General features: G+C 31.3%; 3 protein-coding genes across 3 annotated transcripts in view; 1 reads left to right on the plus strand and 2 right to left on the minus strand.

Moving 5' to 3' along the window:
• The window catches only part of LOC139520311 (F-box/LRR-repeat protein 2-like), a 28,224-nt gene extending 24,639 nt beyond the window's left edge, over window positions 1-3,585 (minus strand). Inside the window, exon 1 of the mRNA XM_071312845.1 lies at window positions 3,446-3,585. Coding sequence (XP_071168946.1) covers window positions 3,446-3,523 — 78 coding nt within the window. The 5' untranslated portion in view covers window positions 3,524-3,585. The remainder of the gene's footprint in view (window positions 1-3,445) is intronic.
• Window positions 1-19,394, plus strand: part of LOC139520312 (zinc transporter ZIP13-like) — a 30,418-nt gene that overhangs the window by 5,147 nt on the left and 5,877 nt on the right. Inside the window, exons 2-7 of the mRNA XM_071312849.1 lie at window positions 7,857-7,961; window positions 8,864-8,973; window positions 12,137-12,403; window positions 14,282-14,371; window positions 15,883-15,996; window positions 18,647-18,816. Coding sequence (XP_071168950.1) covers window positions 7,857-7,961; window positions 8,864-8,973; window positions 12,137-12,403; window positions 14,282-14,371; window positions 15,883-15,996; window positions 18,647-18,816 — 856 coding nt within the window. The remainder of the gene's footprint in view (window positions 1-7,856; window positions 7,962-8,863; window positions 8,974-12,136; window positions 12,404-14,281; window positions 14,372-15,882; window positions 15,997-18,646; window positions 18,817-19,394) is intronic.
• On the minus strand, window positions 4,048-6,424 carry LOC139520310 (E3 ubiquitin-protein ligase TRIM71-like). Its single transcript, XM_071312843.1, has one exon. It carries the CDS (start codon window positions 6,339-6,341, stop codon window positions 4,656-4,658), a length of 1,686 nt encoding a protein of 561 aa, XP_071168944.1. The 5' UTR covers window positions 6,342-6,424; the 3' UTR covers window positions 4,048-4,655.

The raw sequence follows: 19,394 nt of genomic DNA on the forward strand, positions 1-19,394 counted from the left end.
CCATCAAAAGAAAGAACAAACACATTTACATAAAAGACTTTATACATATAATTATATCAAGTTGATTGACCCAACCTGAGAAAATGGAAAGTCAAGGTAAATGAGGATAAAAGATAGATGATAACATTAATATACAAACTATCTTGTGGACCTTTGATAAAGATATGGTGATTTTGATATGTTCTGAATTTTAGGCTTATCTGGTTAAAAGGGTCAAATAAGAATTTATTATGAGACAACTGTTAAAAATTGTAACTGTAGGGCCTTCAATGATGAGCAAAACACATACCTCATAGTTTATTAAGGCCACTGAAGGTAAAACAATTCAAAGGGACAACTAACAGCTTGATTTAAGGAAACCACTTGAAATGATGAAGTGCTTATTGCACACTACAATGACAACCACTTGATTTCTTGCTCATAGCCAGGGAAAGGGACATAAGTATGTGACAGGGTTATTTATTTCAGCCTTTCCTTTAACTTAGGACAGTGGTGCAATAACAAAACACACAATTTTCACCAAAGTGCATTTTAGTATAATTTTATTTCTTAGTACTGGTAGACAATGCATACTTTCGTCGCCTTTTAGGTTTAAATTATTTTTACGAATCCCTATTGAAAAAAAAAATATTATTAATACATTTGAGATCAAGATTGAAGTTTGTCTGTGAAAGTCAAGTGTGATGACCCCAAAATAACCACCCTCATAGACATCCAGACTATAGAGCCTGATGCACATGTATAAAAATGTTCACACAATAAAACAATTCAGAAAAAAACTTGTATCATGGAAAGCTACTATATGTATTTAGATGAACATTTTGTGCAGATGTCATTCAAAAAGGTCGCAGACTTCAAACTGAACTTAGAATGGATATTGAATCTCTGGCCGGATATATTGAAACATATGCAATTAAATACCTAAGAAATCAGCTTATTCTGAAATACTTATAAGGTACAATACGCTTTGCTTAGATACAAATCTGTGTGTTACGTAACCTCTTTTTATACTATAAGGAAAAGGAAATGAATAATATAATCACACTTATATCATGTATACATTATCTGTAGGATCTGCTTGAACTTGATAGCAATACATTTGTAGTATCAGTTTTATAAAAACAGTTATATAAAGTATAATCACAAATAGTGTCATATATATAGTTTTATATAGAAAAGTCTTAAAACTTAAACCAAAAAGCTTTGCCTTAAGTTTAAACCTAAAAACTTTGCAGTCATGGCGATAGCGACAAATCTAAATCTTTAGTATATATGTGTGTGTATTTTGTTGTGTTTTTCGAACATCTGCTGTATTAATTGAAGTATCGATAACCCCTGATTCTTGATCAGTTTTAATCTGTAGTTTATATTTTGCACATGTACATGTTTCACTGAACTCAATCAGATTAACACATAGGCAGTCATTATGCTACAGAGAACATTATATTCCAGCTTAACTTCTCCAATAGAACATGGAAGTATTATATTTTACTTCCATGATTAGAATATATTTTCTGCTTCCTTATGTCATACAAAATATGTCACAATTAACGTATTTGATATGATTGATGCTTTTATGTATATGACTATGGAACAAAAAAGATTATGTTATATGTTTCAGTCTTAGTTGCAAGTATATGTCAGAACATTTAATTTACTGGTAACAAGTTTTGTTTTTCTTTCAGCTATAATGTAAATATTTATGTTATAAAAAGTTACAAAGTAAGAAATTATGTAATGCAATATATGTATATATAGAGATTTCCTGCAAGATTTACAATAATAATTGATTAACAGGCAAATAAAAAGTTTACAGACAAAACCAACCCATTTACATAATATCTAATGTGCAAGTTTAATTAACATTAAGGAAGGACTTTGTAATATATTTGTTTTACAAAATAAATCAACCTAGAAACAAACATAATTTGTATCAGGGGTGGTTTCCCTTGTTTGTTTGTTATTTTTGTTATTTTTTTTTGTTATTTTTTTTATATTCTGTTTACTAGAAAAAGGGGTGGGGTGTAAAGAAAAAAAGTCTTTTCTTGTACAACTAAAAGTATATGTTTTTTCATATAAATTAGGGGAAAACACAAATATCCTTCATATTGCTTTGTAATAAAAAAAAAAGTAAGTCATATTTTATGCTGTTGTTTTGTATGGTCGAGTGAAGGTACACCCTTGTTTCACTTTCAATGTTGACATTTTTTTCCCTTTAATTACTAGCACTTGTCCTGAATAGTTTGAATTATTTGCCACTGGGTGTTGAGCAACCAACAATCAATCAATCTTTACTAGCTGAACATGCCTAGTTCATGTGCAATCCATCTCTAGCTAAGAGGTTTGGTTGATTAGTTCACATGAATACAGATTTAATGAGGTCTATTTATTGACTTGCAAGTGATAAATTCATTAGCAATGTTTCTATGCCTGTTTTTACAAAACTGAATCAAAGTGGTTGCTAAAAACCAATTTTTATTTATATATTTCACTTTCATTAATAATTGAACCAAAAAAAATCAAAATTTATGTTTTTATATATTTTGTAGCTAAGTGCCCCTGTAAGAGTGACTTTTGACGCTTATATAATTTGACACAAATTCTTAAGGGTAAATAGCAGAGTGCCTTACACACTTATAGTATTGGACTCTAATTAACTTATTAACACTTGACAGCAATTACAGTTATTGACCCCCTGACCGTAAAACAAACATAGATCATTTACAAAAGTTACTGATGTACGCCAAAAATTTCAGGGAATTTTTTTTCTGGAGTTTCTTTCATCCTCCAGGATAAGCGAAAATTAACACCTGTGAAAAATAACCTGCTATACAGTATTTTTTTAATTTTTTTTTTTATCCATTAAGTTTATGGAAAACTGTTCTTGGTTGCAATGAAACAATGTGATTTGCAAGTCAGATCTCCAAACCCTTGCAAATTCTTCTCAGGAATCCTTCTCAATGTTATTCAGTGGTTGTTCTTCTTTACTGTTTATCTTATTTGTTTTTCATTTGTTGTTTTGTACAATCAGACTGTAAGTATTTTTACATTTGTCATTTGGTTGCCTTTTAGAGCTTGCTATGAGGTATGGGTTTTACTCTCTGTTGAAGGCTGTACGATGACCTATAGTTGTTTACTTTAATGTCCTTTGGTCTTTGGTGGAGATTTGCCTCATGCACTATCATACTACATCCTGTTCTTATTTTAATGGAGTATTTTCCAGGGCAGAAAATACCGCAGAGTCTTTACTAAACAACAACAAAAAACACAAAATAAAAAAAATGTCATTTTCCCTCAATGAACTACTATCTTAACAAAAACATTGCTACAGATTATTATACATATTAGGTATTTCTTTACAATTTCCATTTATTCATTATTTTCTTTAATTTAATCTCATTTTTGAGAATTGACTTTTTCCTTTGATATCTTGATTAAGTCTTACCTGAGCTTTGCTATGGGATATATCCTTCAGACAAGATTTGATTTCAAATCTGTATGCTTTAGCTATCATTATTTGCATTTGGCCAATAGAGTTGCTTAATTCCTTTCTATTAGCTCCGTTCAGTTCATTTTGTTTCAACAAGATTTATTGAAGAAAAAAAACCTATTTCTGTTAAGAAACTGTCAGCGCTTTTTGCTGTAAACAGAATTGTTTACAAGTTCTTATCTTGAAAAGACATGGTCGTCTTTAAAATGTTCCATTCATTGCATTATCTGAAAAAACAGATTTAATTTACAAGATCTGACTTGTAAATTATCGTAATTTGCTGAAAGAAAGCTATCTTCTTGAAAATTTCCATTCAGTGCATTTTTACTGCAAAGAGATTTATTTGGTAGTTCAGAATGGAATTATTGAATATCTAACTCAGTGATGGATGAAGGCTTTGGAAACATCGTCAGATATATTGAAGGGAGTCTGTGCCGGAATCTATCTCAATTTATTTTATAAGTCATTGCAATAATAGGATGCATTCCATCAGAATCTTATATTGTCAGAAAACAGGCTTTGGAATAAATTGCTCTAAATAAGTATAATAAAACATTAATTTAGGGATTATTATTGATTGTTTACTTTTATGAGAAACTGATCTATTTCACAAACTGTTACCACTATTTACCTAGATATGTTTTCTGATCAATACCCTGGGAAAAAATGTGACAGAGATTGAGAACATTCTCAAATTGATTTCTGGTTATCTATCCATAAATATTTCACAGCATATGTAGTTAGGAGTAATCTGTAGTTAGGAGTAACCAGATTTATTGATTTGACTCAGGTGTGGTTTCAGAGAGTACCGTAGTAGGAAAAGATTGATGGTTCTATACGTATCCAAATTGTTGTTGACCCTTTGTAATTTTAACGCAGTTTACAAAAAATGATGTTTTTATCAAAATTACATTAACCTTATAAACCCAATGGGTAAAATATTGAATTTTAACTTTAGTTAACTTTATTTACCATAAGTCCTTCTTAAGAAATCCTGTTGCAGCATCTTGTATATTTCCCCTACCTTAAATTAAATATCATGTAAAAAATGAAATGTATCAACTCTTTCTTTTAATGAAAATAATCTCTCTCCATAATTCACAACAAGTCTTGGATGCAAATCTTAAATCTAGCTTTATACTTGTCAAGGACTTGCATACAATATCTATATACCACAATAAACAACCTCAAAAAGTTTTCCTTTGCCTGGGTTTTCCTTGCCATGAACACTTCCAATTAAAAGTTTTTGTGATGAAGTAAATGCTAGCGAATAAGGATAAATAATACCAAGGTCACGAGTATCAATGTATACTAGAAAACATCCATTGCAGTCTAAGACATGAAGAGCATGATTGTTGCCATCGGTTACAAGAATTTTGTCTTTTGGGGTTGTTGCTATGCCTACTGGTGTAAAGTTTACTTTGTTGCTAGGGTGACCTGTGTAAATTGATTGTTTGTTTCCATCTTCACTAAGAACTACAACTCTTCCTGTGTCATCTTTCGATAACTGGTCAATAACAAAAATATTTCCATTTGAAGTTGATGTTATGCTCCTTGGATATGTGAACAAATTCTTTTCATTATCACTTTCATGTACTGCAAGGTGTTTTCCCTTTCGGTCCATCACAATTACTACTCTATTCCCATATGCTGGAAACACGGATCCTTTATTATCCCTAGCTCCAACTATTACTTTCCTATTATCTTTCGTCACGTGAACAGCTCTTACATGTAGATTTCTAACTCTATATTTTGAATTCCCAATTTTCCCCAAATTTCTTGATATTTGCATTAGTGATGATTCATATGGGCATATAAGAAGATTGCCTGTAGAAAAAGAGGCAATCCCAAATATTCTTATATCATATTTTGATTCAACTAATATGTTTTGTTCATCTATTTTGACTTTTTGGAGCATTGCTGATGTATTATCTCCAATCCACAAGAGGTCATAAGAATCAGATGAAATATAATGAATATTTGCTAAATCTGTTGTAAATTGCTTTGCCACTATGAATTCAGCTGATCCAATTTCACACTTAGGGATGGAGCTAAAATTCTGGTGATGTTTTAGCTCACATTTCTTTACTAAATTTTTGTAACTTTCTTGTTGTGTTAAAATATCCATTTTTTCAGCATCCTCCAAAAAAGTTGCAAAATCAGTAGACTTAATAAGATTTTCAAATTTCATATTTAGGCGATGTAACAACTTCCTGTCCTCCTCAATCATTTTCTGTTTTTCCCGAAATGCTTTAATCACATTTTTCCATTTATAATTTATGAAATTAAGTTCAGCTTTAAAAGAATCAGTGTTTATAATGGACTTTATTTTTGCAGCTTTTTTCCTTGCCAAAATTTCTTTCCTCATCTTATAATAATTTGAAGTTTCAACTTTTCTTTTCTGATAAATCTCTTCTTTGGCCTCTTTTATGTACTTCAAATTTTTAAATGCTCTGTCTTTCTGGTAAATCATTATATCCAATTTTCTATTATATTCTTCTTTTTGTATAATACTGTGTCTTTTATGGTTTGCATTTAAGTTTTCTTCTATACATTTTAAGCAGAGTAGCTTTTTGCAGGTTCTACAAAATGATGACACTTTTTCTCCGTGTTGGGAGCATTCTGTTACTGGAAAATCTGAAGAATTTTGTGAATTAGCCTTTTTCAGAGAACCAATCAGGCGAATATCTACAGAAAAATGGTCAAATGGATGTTTTTCATTTCGGCACTTTGTACAAATTAAAATATCGCAGTCAATACACTTCCATTTGATTTCTTTTGCATCACACAAGTTACAACAAACTGAAACTTGTATCCTTTTCTGACCAGTAAGTGGTCTGATATCCTCCATGATGAATAAAGAAAGATACGATACGGCTCATCAAATATATCTTATAAAATTGTTATTAGAATTGACATAAAGCGTGTCCTTTGTAATCTAACATTACACTTTTGAAATTATTTATTTGACCTCTTTGTACTATGTAGAAAACAAATTAAAGTATGAAGTTTTTGTTCAAATAATTTAAAGAGAATAATAGCTGTAAATTTTCAAGTCTTTTAATGATAGGAACAAGGCCAAGATCAAAATGTTTAATATGGTATACATTGTACTGGTATAATTATTAGAAGTTTTTCAGAATAATATAGTCATTGAAATTCCTTACAACTGTTACAGGATATTTTTAAACTATTGAGACTTAGAACTGTGTTTGAATAGAAATAACTTTATAATTTCAAATTTACTGTGCAGTTTTAAACATAAAATATGTCACAACATTAGGCCACAAAACTCAACCTTACAAACAGGATTGTAAATATTAACTTTTCCATAATAAAAACATATACATTTATAGCTCACTCATAAAACAAATATTATTCAAATATATTAACCTATTTTCTATTGAAGAGGGTCAGGATGGGGATGTGGATCCTTCGTTTCTGTATTCTGTAAATTTTACTTATTATGCCCCACCTACGATAGTCCGTCTGTCTGTCCGTTCGTCCGTTAGTCCGTCTGTCTGTCCGTTCGTTTGTCTGTCTGTTCGTCCGTCTGTCCCGCTTCAGGTTAAAGTTTTTGGTCAAGGTAGTTTTTGATGAAGTTGAAGTCCAATCAACTTGAAACATAGTACATATGTTCCTTATGATATCATTTTTCTAATTTTAATGCCTGATTATATTTTTTGTCCAATTTCATGGTCCATTGAACATGGAAAATGATAGTGCGAGTGGGGCATTCATGTACTTTGGACACATTCTTGTTTTCTCTATTCTTTTTTTTGATTTTGTTCATTTTTCTGTAATCATGGCCCATTATTCTCCATTCTGTATAAACCCAATCCACACCTTCATAGAAATGACTGACAGTGAATGATGAATTGATTGATTGATTGATTGGGGTTCAATGCCACTTTCAGCACTTTAAAGCTGTTATGTGGTGGTCAGTTTTTGTTGATGGAGGAAGGAAAACTGACAACTGTAGTCAATTAAGACCCCAGTCCAGCCACTTGCCACGTGCAGAATTCAAACTCTCAAGCTCAGTACTGACAGGCTTGTGAATGTTTGAAATATTTAACACCGACAATGTATAAGGCAATAAAGCTAGATATTCCCTGAGTTTTAGAGTATGTCAATCCTATAAATTCCCTATTTATTACACACTCATATATTTTAGTGAAAAAGATAGTGTACCAGAAACATTGTAATTATGTTTATACAAAAATGTAATAGCATGTTTATATTTATGTATTTTAGCTGCAGAAAAAAAGTTGAAGCTTTCATTATGTTTATTATTCTTATGTATTTTTAAGCTGCAGCAAACAAATTGAAGCTATTATTAAATTTATTATTTTTATTTATTTTTTAGCTGCTGCAAACAAATTGAAGCTGTTATTAAGTTTTGCTGTTGGTGGACTGTTGGGAGACGTCTTTCTTCATCTGTTACCTGAAGCATGGGAATCTTTAGATAAAAGTATGTAAATTAATTTCTTCAAATATAAGTATATTTTAATTTGTACATGAAAGATAATGCATGAAACTGTATTTATCTGATTTTAAACTTCAGGTCAATTTTGTTAATTTTATTGTTTACAAGTTAAAGTATTTCATTCTCATCCTATTAGAATTACATCCCCTGTTCATATCACTTCTACATATGTTTTGCAAGTTTTGTAATTTTTCATGAAAAAAGCGAAATATTCTTTAAATTCAGACTTGTCTCACCTGCAACAAATATCGCCAGCAGCCAACAGTTGTAAATTTCTAGGTCATGATCCAGCAAATTTCAATTAAATTACCAATTTCAATGCCTGAAGTCTTTTGCTTAAGTTAGCTTTATAGGAACTACTTATGATCGACAATGGTATTTTCTATAAAGTTGCATTACTATCAGTACATACTCAGATTGACCCTGCCCTCCAGCAACTTTGAATTATCAGCAATGTTGCTGTCCATTAAAGACAGATTGTCTTTTTCTGAATTTACTGATGACAGCCAAGACATATCTCTTTGTCAACAGTTAATTAATGTAGACTCACTGTCATATCTTTTTCAGTATTTCACCACTATTGTTGTATACAGGCAATTCTGTTTAGCAATATTTGGGTCAGTGTGACCTACATCCACAGTGCAATGCTGTTCAACCACAATTTGCTTTAAAAACTATATCCAGTGATTTTTGTTAGCCCATATTTGTGCACAGACACTTGTTTCTATCCATGCAAAGACCCACTATCAACATCTGAGATCAATGTTTTTTTAATGAGTGGTAAATAATCATTGATAGTGGGTCTTCCCATGGATAGAAACAAGTGACTTTGCATTTGTGGGTTATAATTCTTACATATTTGTCATCTGATATTTGTTATATTTCAGATAGCCATGACCATGGAGGTCACCTGTCAGTTGGATTGTGGGTATTAGCTGGAATACTAACATTTTTAGTTCTAGAAAAGGCTTTTGCCAAAGAAGGAGAGTTTGATCATGTATGTATATTTCTCTAATTTTTGTGCTTTTTTCACATTTCCTGACCGGTGTGAGAAAAATATTTCTCCTCACTAGTGAAAAATTTTCTTGCCAATGATTAGTCAAAATTTGATTATGACGTCAAAATGTTTTGTTTTCTTCTCAATTTTCCTATTGTGACACCATGATGAAAGGCGACCTTGCCTGATGACGTCACATATAAAGAACACAAGTTTCTGAAAATCTTTGAAAAAGAAGGATAAAAATCATTAGAGAACAGATTCGGACACTATTACTCGTGTATTACGATATTTCTCCACTCTCGACAGTTAAGTTTTATTATTAAAAAAGCTCGGCAAGCCTCACGCTTTAAATAATAAAATTTAACTGTCTCGAGTGAAGAAATATCGTAATAAACTAGTTGCAGTGTAGGAATCTATATATATCAACAGATTGTCTTTTGCAAACTAAATAATAAAAAACGATATGATGTTAATACAGATCCTGTAATTACTGTGTAATAAAATACTGTGTAATTACTTTGCCTCAGAAAATTTGACAACATTCTGTCAGCCAATTAAAATCCTGCTTACAAATTTTTGAAGGTGTGTATCATTACAAAATCAGAGGATCCAAAAAGATCTCTAAAACAAAAAGTTGTTTACTTATAGCCGAAAGCTGTAGGATGACCTGTACTATTCACACCCTTGTCCTTTGGTCCTTGGTTTACTTATAGCTGAAGGCTGTAGGATGACCTGTACGTAGTATTCACACCCTTGTCCTTTGATTTTTAGTGGTAAGCTGTCTCACTTGCAATTATACCAAATTTCCATACATTTATAAGGATTTCATGATTTCCATTGATGAACTTAATCAAGTGGATGCATATATACACATGTTTAACCCCGCCGCAATTTTGCACCTGTCCCATTAGTCAGGAGCCTCTGGCCTTTGTTGGTCTTGTATGATTTTTAATTTTAGTGTCTTGTGTATTATTCTGAGTTTAGTATGACGTCCATTATCACTGTATTAGAAAACATTTTTTTAAGGGGCCAGCTGAAGGACGCCTCTGGGTGCGGGAGTTTCTCACTACATTGAAGACCCATAGGTGGCCTTCGGCTGTTGTCTGCTCTTATGGTCGGGTTGTTGTCGCTTTGACACATTCCCCATTTCCTTTCTCAATTTTACTAGTCTTTGCTTGAGAATTTTTTTTTAATTTATCAAAGCGCATGCAAAGCACCAACGATTCAACTTTTGTTTTGACAAGTTTTGTTTTTAAATAAATTGAAAGTTTCCAAATTTCTTCAACAAAAGAAAATTCATTTGTTTTAGAAGAGTAGTGAAAAAAATAGTGAGTTTCAGTAGAAAATTAAGAGAGAAAAACATTTAAATAATTACATGTTCCTTTTTGTAATTGGGAATAATGTTTGTATTAGAGAAAAATCACCCTTATCACAAAAGATGAATGTTCAGTGCCTAAAGAAATTTGCTGTAATATAATGATTGTGAAAACTGGATTCTGATGAGACACATAAATATTGATATGCAATGAATATTTTAGGATTAATATGATGTAATACTAAAAAGAAATTGTCAATAATAAATTAAAAATTGCCAAAGAGAAATCCTTGTATTGGAATCTAACACAATAAGTTTAATATTGAAAAGACAATCAACTTCATTAATTAACTTATTTGAGTACCATGAATTATAAAATTCACTCCTGTACCAAGTCAATTAATTTTTCAAGCCAATTATTATCACGAGGTATTAATGATCAAAAGAATAATTAATTGTTACAATCAAACATTGATCACAAACCATGAGGGAACAATTTTCTGCCGGTGAAAGAAGGATTATCTATGCTTTAATCTCTGCAATTTCTGGAGAATTCAGGCAGAAAAAAATCATCTATAATATATCTGTGTTGTTTGGGGGAATGCTGTATCATTGAAGTGTACCTACCATCTCCTTTTATTGGTATGCTACTGGTTGGATAGCAAACTTCTCTATGCAGTATGGGCTTTGCTCATTGTTGAAGGCTGTACAGGGACCTATAGTTGTTAATGTCTGTGTCATTTTGCTCTCTTGTGGACAGTTGTCTCATTGGCAATCATACCACATCTTCTTTTTTATATTATACCATAAGAAATGTCAATTTGCATTAGGGTGACCCATAATGCATTTCTTCAGAGTAAATTTAAATTTACAGGATAACATTCATACATATAATCTTTATCAACAGTAGATAAGAAAGACTCAACAAATACAAAGCAACTATTATTTATACAATAAATTTCATTGCTGATAAGTTTTTCTTTTGTATAAATAACCTATATGGAAACAGGACTTTATTTTTATAAAACATTAAGACTGTATAACTGTTTACAAATTTTTGAATTTTTGAAATACTAAGGTTTTTCTACCTTAGCTGTATTTGGCAAAACTTTTAGGAATTTTGGTCCTCAATGCTCTTCAACTTCGTACTTTATTTGGCCTTTTTAACTTTTTTGGATTCGAGCGTCACTGATGAGTCTTTTGTAGATGAAATGCGCGTCTGGCGTATATACAAAATTTAGTCCTGGTACCTATGATGAGTTTATTTGATACCGGTAAGTATCACAGTTTTAATGGAAAAAATGAACAAGTTCACAGAATAGTAGAGAAAACGGGATATGCCTTCATCCATCACACTTTGAGAAAAGCTTCTTATGCTGATGATTTGATAATGATTATTCATTTACAATATATAAATTCAGTAATAATGTATCATTTCAGTAACAATGTATTATTCAGTTACAATGTATAATTGCAGAGTTGTAATGTATTATTTTAGTTACAATGTATTATATCATCTACAATGTATAATTTCAGCAACAATGTATAATTTCAGTTACCATGTAAAATTTCAGTTACAATGTATAATTTCAGTTACAATGTGTAATTTCAGATACATGTACAATGTATAATTTCAGTAACAATGTATAATTTCAGTTACAATGTGTAATTTCAGATACATGTACAATGTATAATTTCAGTAACAATGTATAATTTCAGTTACAATGTGTAATTTCAGATACATGTACAATGTATAATTTCAGTAACAATGTATAATTTCAGTTACAATGTGTAATTTCAGATACATGTACAATGTATAATTTCAGTAACAATGTATAATTTCAGTTAGGTGATGAATGTGAAGAGGAAGAAGTGTTGGCAGAGAAACAAAATACAAATACAAATACAAAACATAAAAATTTACGGAACAGAGATAAACATAAGTCCAATAAAACTACCGAAAATGGAAGTGTTCAGGAGAATGGTAAATCTGTACCACAGTCAAAAAATATAAAGAAAAAGACTGGTACAGTTGAACAGCAGTATAAACAGCAGCAAAATGGTGGACATGTGCAGCTGTCGAAAAATACTGAAAAACCACAGGACATAAAAGTAAGTTTATATTTATTTGAAAGCTTTCTTTTGTTTGATTGTTTAGGTTTTTTGAACATCTGTAATTTGTATATCAGTGTTTACAGATTAATCTTTCATTTTCGAACTCCAACTTCTTTATACTGCATCTCAATGATAATAATAAAGAAAACCATGCAGTTATATTTAAAAACCTCAGAACAGTGATATAAGTCTGCCATATTGCACTGCTGGTTAATGTTCAGCTTTCTGTAGGTATTAGATAATCTTCAGAAGTTCTTTGGTTTTGTTTTAGAAGATGTTGAACATGCCTCTTTTCACATCATTCATTCTGTATCTTTGACATCAGAGTATAGCCATTCTTTATAGGTCCTTCAGTTCCTTGTATCCATGTATTTTTATGGTTAACCTCAATTCATATTTTAACTCATTTCAACTGAATATCTGTGACATGTTTGAAACAGAATCTGTAGTCCCTTATTGGTTCAGTTTTGTCAATTTTCACTGTCAATTTTCTATATACATGTACAATCAAATAATTTTCTAGATATAATTCACTGTAAGCTAAATTGGGTAAGACGTGATAGGGCATTGACAAAAAAAATCAAATATCTTATAACATGCACAAGGAAACAGCTGATGAAGGAAGGCCAACATAAGTATTTAAGATTTAGCAGATATTTCTCAATATATATATAATTGAAATGTAAAGATAGCTCATTTTTGTTTAAACAACTTGTTAATTTATCAGATTTAATGTGGTTTTTCTCAAGTTTACAAAGACCCAAAGAAAAATCAACATACACATATAAGTCATCGGAAAACCTGAACAAAAACTTTATATCCATTACAAAAGAGAAAATTAAATTATAATCGTTTGATACCAATTTTGTCGGTTTTGTGGGTACAGGTGAACCACAAATTCAAATGTTCAACAAATGACAAGTTTTCTATAAGCCTTGTAGGCAGAGATTGACAAAACCACAAAATCTGATTTCCACGAAAATGCAAGTTTTCATAAATCCTTGAAAGTTGATATCCATGAAAATAACTGAATCCACAGTACATCTTTTCAAACTTTACCAAACTGATACAAGCTTTCCCTTTGATTTTCATATATATGCAGAAGCCTGTTTTATTTTTTTGTAAAAACTCATCAAAGATACCATACATGCGTTTCATCTTCATTAGACACATCCAGTGGCGAATCCAAAGGGGGGGTTCTAAAGGGGGGGTTAGAACCCCCCCCCCCCAAATCCTATTTTTTGGACTATCAATTTATTTGAATGGGGACATGTGGTTGGAAGCCCCTTTATCCTGGGTTGAAGTTGAAGAACAAGTTGTTCAAAAAGCTTTGTTACCAATTTGTGGGAGGAGAGATAAATTGTTATTAAATTAAGTTCTATATTGATAACCTTGACAGATATTTTTATATCTTGTATCATTAAAAGCTGATAATAGGTAAACATCATTGAGACAGTAACCCAATGACACAAAAATATAAAGATATCTGGAGGTCATTTGTAGAGTCTATACAATATGACTAGGTTCATGATATATTACTAATATTTGCCAGGTAAATGGATTTGTTGAAGATGTCTGTCTGACAGATTTCATATAGCCTTGACTTTAGGACTTTAGTCCAAGGATTGAATTCTATCTAAAGATTACATGATATTTGTTAACAATTTTTTGTATGTGAATTTATTTTTTTTGGATTTTAGTATATGTGCATTTTACTGGTTTTTTTTTTGCCAATCTTGATATCAGGGTTTACTGACTTGGAAAAGAAATCAGAGTGATGAGGTTTTGGAGCAGCAAGAGGTTTTTCAGTTGCAGTCCTTGATTACCAGAATTGAATTTTATATATATATATATATATATATTTTTCTTTTTTAGATAAGTGGTTATTTAAACCTTTTTGCCAATGTGATAGATAATTTTACTCATGGTTTAGCTGTAGGTGGTAGTTTTATAGTTAGTAATAAGGTAAGCCTTAAGTCTATCAAACAGATACTAATGTTATAATTTTCAGACCTTAAACTGGGAAACAGCTTTAAATTACCAACTCAAATTAAGAAGTTTCACATTTTACATTTTTTTGTCAATGAAAATGTTTAGTCATCTTTCTTTTCTTTTTATTATCAATCTATCCCCTATCAGATCATATCCAGTAGCAGGAACACTTTGTGTATGTAACTACAGCTTATATACTATGGTCTATCTGATTGATGGTAGTTTCACTGATTACATTATTTATTTTCATGTACTTTCTCAAATCCCTGTAATGAGATAGATAATGAGTCCAGTGGTCAAGCAGCCACCTTGGGTCCAGTGACTAAAAAAGTTTTTATGGATCCTGTTTAAAAAAAAAAGGGCTACCCTTTACCTTTCTGCATCCAATTTTGTGTTTTATCAGTATCAGATAATGTAACCTATAATTCAGTTACTATCAAAGTTATATAATGTTTTATTGATACGAAACTTTAAGATGAGATACCTAGATTCGACCTTTACCTGATGTTAACTATCTTCGCCCTAACTGACCTTGTTACAAAGCTGTCAGTATACTAGTAATTGACCTCTTACTTATGAAAACCAACATTGAATGTAATTAACAATTTAAGTATGTGAAAAATGATCACAGAAAAATGGTGATAAAGATTTGTCAATCAGAGGTCAATATTTCCTACATGACCGCATTCCAAACTTAGACTAAGGCAAATGGATTTCAAACTAAACAATACATTATGGCCCGGCCTTGCAGTCATAAACATATGATTATTTAACCAATCAAAATACTGGATTTGGTGTTTTGAGCACAATGTTTGTACTGCAAGCACTGAGTAAATATAAAACAAGAAGATGTGGTATGATTTCCAGAGACAACTCTCCACAAGAGACCAAATGACACAGAAATAGTTATTTGACCGTAGGTCCTAGCCTGTGAAGAAATTCATAAAGCCAAGACATTGATGATACTTTTTGGGGTATTATCAATGCATAGTGCTAAAAGATGTATTTAAACCCTTTGATAAGTACTTCTGACTAGCCATTGATATTTTGTATATCATTGTTTGAAGATCGATGTAGTCAGTTGCAAGTACATTTGTAGTAAAATGTATGAGGTTCAATTACTTTTAGTAAAAAATCTAGCTCAATTAACCTTATCACATTTGTTTAAATATTGAGTTTTCTGATATGAAGTATAGACTTTTAAAGTTTGTTAGGAATCAAACATTTCTTCACTTCTTCAATATAAATGCTAAATTTTAGATCATTCAAATGTTGTTTTATGATGTTCTATTCACAGGTTCGGTTGAAGTGGACCTCAGATTTAAATTGAAATGTGAAAAAAAAATCACACTTTGACTAGAATATATTTAGATCGTTTTATTTTCATAATGTTTTGACAAAATATCTTGAAGCAAGCAAGCAAGATATTTTGATTTTCAAAAACTTTTTATTTTTTTAAATGTTTCTTATTTTATTATTTTCAGGTTGGATTTATAACACTTTTAGCAATTTTACTTCACGAAATTCCACATGAAGTTGGAGATTTTGCAATTTTACTGAGGTCAGGGTTTGACAGATGGAAAGCAGCAAAAGCTCAGGTACATTGGCCTTTTTTCTAGTAATATCATATCAGAATGTAAATTTGTATCTAAGGTTAATGGTTAATATAGGTAGTATTAGAAAATTATTATATTTACTGCAATGCAATCGTCATTTTAAAAGAAAAAGGATAGCAGTAAATACAAAAAATGATTTACATAACAACAGACCACAACAACCATCAATCCCCAACTTCCCAGAAAAAAATAGGCAACTTTGAAAAACCCTGGAACAGGCACATAACACAAAGCAAGTATAAAGATATAAGAATGTGTGGTATGAGTGCCAATGAGACAACTCTCCAGCCAAGTCACAATTTGTAAAAGTAAACCATTATAGGTCAATGTACTGTCTTCAACACAGAGCCTTAGCTCACACATACACATGCAAACAAACCTCCCTCTGATGGTCAAGATTGTATTTTGAGGAAGAAAAACAAATCATAAAAATCTTCACAGCCCAGCCATAATCACCAAGCCAAGCAAATGTTTGATAAAATAAGATGTTGACATTTAACAGCTTCTGTTAGCTTTATTTTGACAAGATAATTGTCATATTTAATGTTCCCTATACAAGTAGATGTATTGTTTTATCCTTTTGTCTGTTCGCTTGTCTGTCAAATGAATTAGCTCACATAGATTTTTCTACAGACAACATAACCTTGGAATGAAGTGTTAAGTTATGCACCTTTATTTTTATATTTGATTGATACTTGTGGTTTACCACAGAAAAAAATGTAATTTCTACAAACATGACAAAATCTAGAAAAAGATCAACAGTTTACATAAACATAGAAAAAAAATTACAGAATTACAACATGTATAGTTGTACAATCCCTTTTATGACAGAGATAGATTTTGTGGGTATTCTTTGCCAAAATAAAGGTGAATATAAAATAAACAAGAATGTGTCCATAGTACACGGATGCCCCACTCTCACTATCATTTTACATGTTCACTGGACCGTGAAATTGGGGTCAATACTTTAATTTGGCATTAAAATTAGAGAGATCATATCATAGTTAACATAGGGAAAATGTGTACAAAGTTTCAAATTGATTGGACTTCAACTTCATCAAAAACTACCTCGACCAAAAACTTTAACCTGAAGCGGGACGAATGAACAAACAGACAAACGATGAACGGACGAACAAACGGAGGCACAGACCAGAAAACATAATGCCCCTCTACTATCGTAGGTGGGGCATAAAAAAGATATGGTATGGTTGCCAATGAGACCACTCTCCACAAGATACCAAAATGACACAGAAATTAACAACTATAGGTCAGTGTATGGTCTTCAACAATGAGCAAAGCTCATACAGCATAGTAGGCTACAAAAGGCCCCGAAATGACAATGTAAAACAATTCAAACTAGTAAACTAACGGCCTAATGTATGTATAAGAAATGGTCGAAAAACAAGTCTACACATTTACAATTTATTGATCAACTCATGAATAATATGCACCATTTATGCACTTATTTGAGATATTTTGTTTAAATAATTTCCTGTGTGCCATAACCAAACAGTAGAGCTATTATGTTTTTTTATAACTACTTAGGTTAAAAAAAAAATGAATTCATACAGGATTTCAATATAATTTTTATGCCCCACCTACGATAGTAGAGGGGCATTATGTTTTCTGGTCTGTGCGTCCGTTCGTTCGTCTGTCCGTCCGTCCGTCTGTCCCGCTTCAGGTTAAAGTTTTTGGTCAAGGTAGTTTTTGATGAAGTTGAAGTCCAATCGACTTCAAACTTAATATACATGTTACCTATGATATGATCTTTTTAATTTTAATGCCAAATTAGAGGGTTTACCCCAATTTTACGGTCCACTGAACATAGAAAATGATAGTGCAAGTGGGGCATTCGTGTACTGGGGACACATTCTTGTTTTCTTTTGTTTTAATGTTTGAAATTTAACAAACATGTGAAATTATAATGCAAATGTCTGACAATGCCTTTGTCTACCTTTGTGGCTTATGCCTAATGTAGACAAAAAAATGATAATGCACTTTAATTGCTAGAACATTTGTGTAAATTAAAGACATAAAAGCAAAATGTTTGTAACTCAGTAAACAGAAAGAGAAATAGGCTATTAAGACCCCTTTGAAGAATAAACAATTAAAGATTTTTTTGAAAGTTTTTAGCATAGTTATTACCTTTTCAATAATATTTATTTAAAGATTTTGGAGTTTGATGTTTTTACAGACAAATCTGACTCATATATGTAGGACTTTGATAATTCCTGTGTGGGATGTGATAATGTGAAATATTTGTTGATGATCAAGATGCCAAAAAAGCTTGTTTTAACGTGAGAAATTTAACAGTGGTCAAAATATAAATAGATGCAGATTTAGGATGAAGATAGAATTGAAAGTGGAGATGGATAATGTGTCAAAGAGACTATAACACTACCAAAATTAAAAAAAACAACAGTTGAAGGCCACCAATGGGTCTTCAACACAGCAAGAAAATCAGGCATATTAAAGGTTTTTATGTGTTTTGTGCTTGACAAAGAAAAAAAGATCTTTCAATTGCAGAATAATCCAAAAAGTGCCAGTAGGAAGAGTCAATAGCATCTAATGTTGCCTTTTCAATGCAGTTTGTTATTGCCTTGTAATTTATCAACTTATAATTTATTTTCAGTTGTTAACAGCAACAGGTGCATTAGTCGGTGCTATGACTGCATTACTTGCTGACTCAGCTAAAGCTGCTGGAGACAGTACAGCCTGGATCCTGCCCTTCACTTCTGGTGGCTTCATTTATATTGCATTAGTAACAGTAGTACCAGATTTATTACAGGAAACACATGCAAAGTAAGTAAGGGGTGATAAATCTGAAAAATACATGCAGGAATGCCTTTAAAGTGATTCTAACACTTGATACAGCACAATTTTTCTCCTGTATAAATAAGACGCTTTGTTCGATTAAAAAAATAAGTACTGTTACCATAAGATAAATACTTCATTGATAAAAATGGTAAATCTGTATCGCATTTTAATTTCTGTAATTTTGTAAAGAATTGACATCTTGGTGTTCCCAAAGACATACATGATATCTTCCTTAATCAGCTTATATTGGTGGAAACTTTACTGTAAATCCAGAAATTATTGCGTGCATTTATTATTGCGATTTTGTTATTTTAGACTTAAATGCGATTTTAATTTTTACGCTTTTGAGAAAAATCTTGTTATATTCATATAAGATATTTCAAAATGCGAGTTTGAATTATTGCATTTACAACTCAGTCACATTTTTCACAATAATAAAAACCTCGCATTAATTTCTGAATTACAGTATTTCACACTTAGCCCCTTTCTGACGACTTACATATTGTATTTCTACGTGGAAAAAGATATACTGATTCTTTATCTTACTGTGGTGTTTTTTCTCC

This window comes from Mytilus edulis, chromosome 4 (assembly GCF_963676685.1).
Source record: "Mytilus edulis chromosome 4, xbMytEdul2.2, whole genome shotgun sequence".
Taxonomy (NCBI): Eukaryota; Metazoa; Mollusca; class Bivalvia; order Mytilida; family Mytilidae; genus Mytilus; species Mytilus edulis.

Coding starts and splice junctions, on each gene's coding strand:
- LOC139520310 (XM_071312843.1), bottom strand. CDS start 6,341: ATGGAGGATATCAGACCACTTACTGGTCAGAAAAGGATACAAGTTTCA.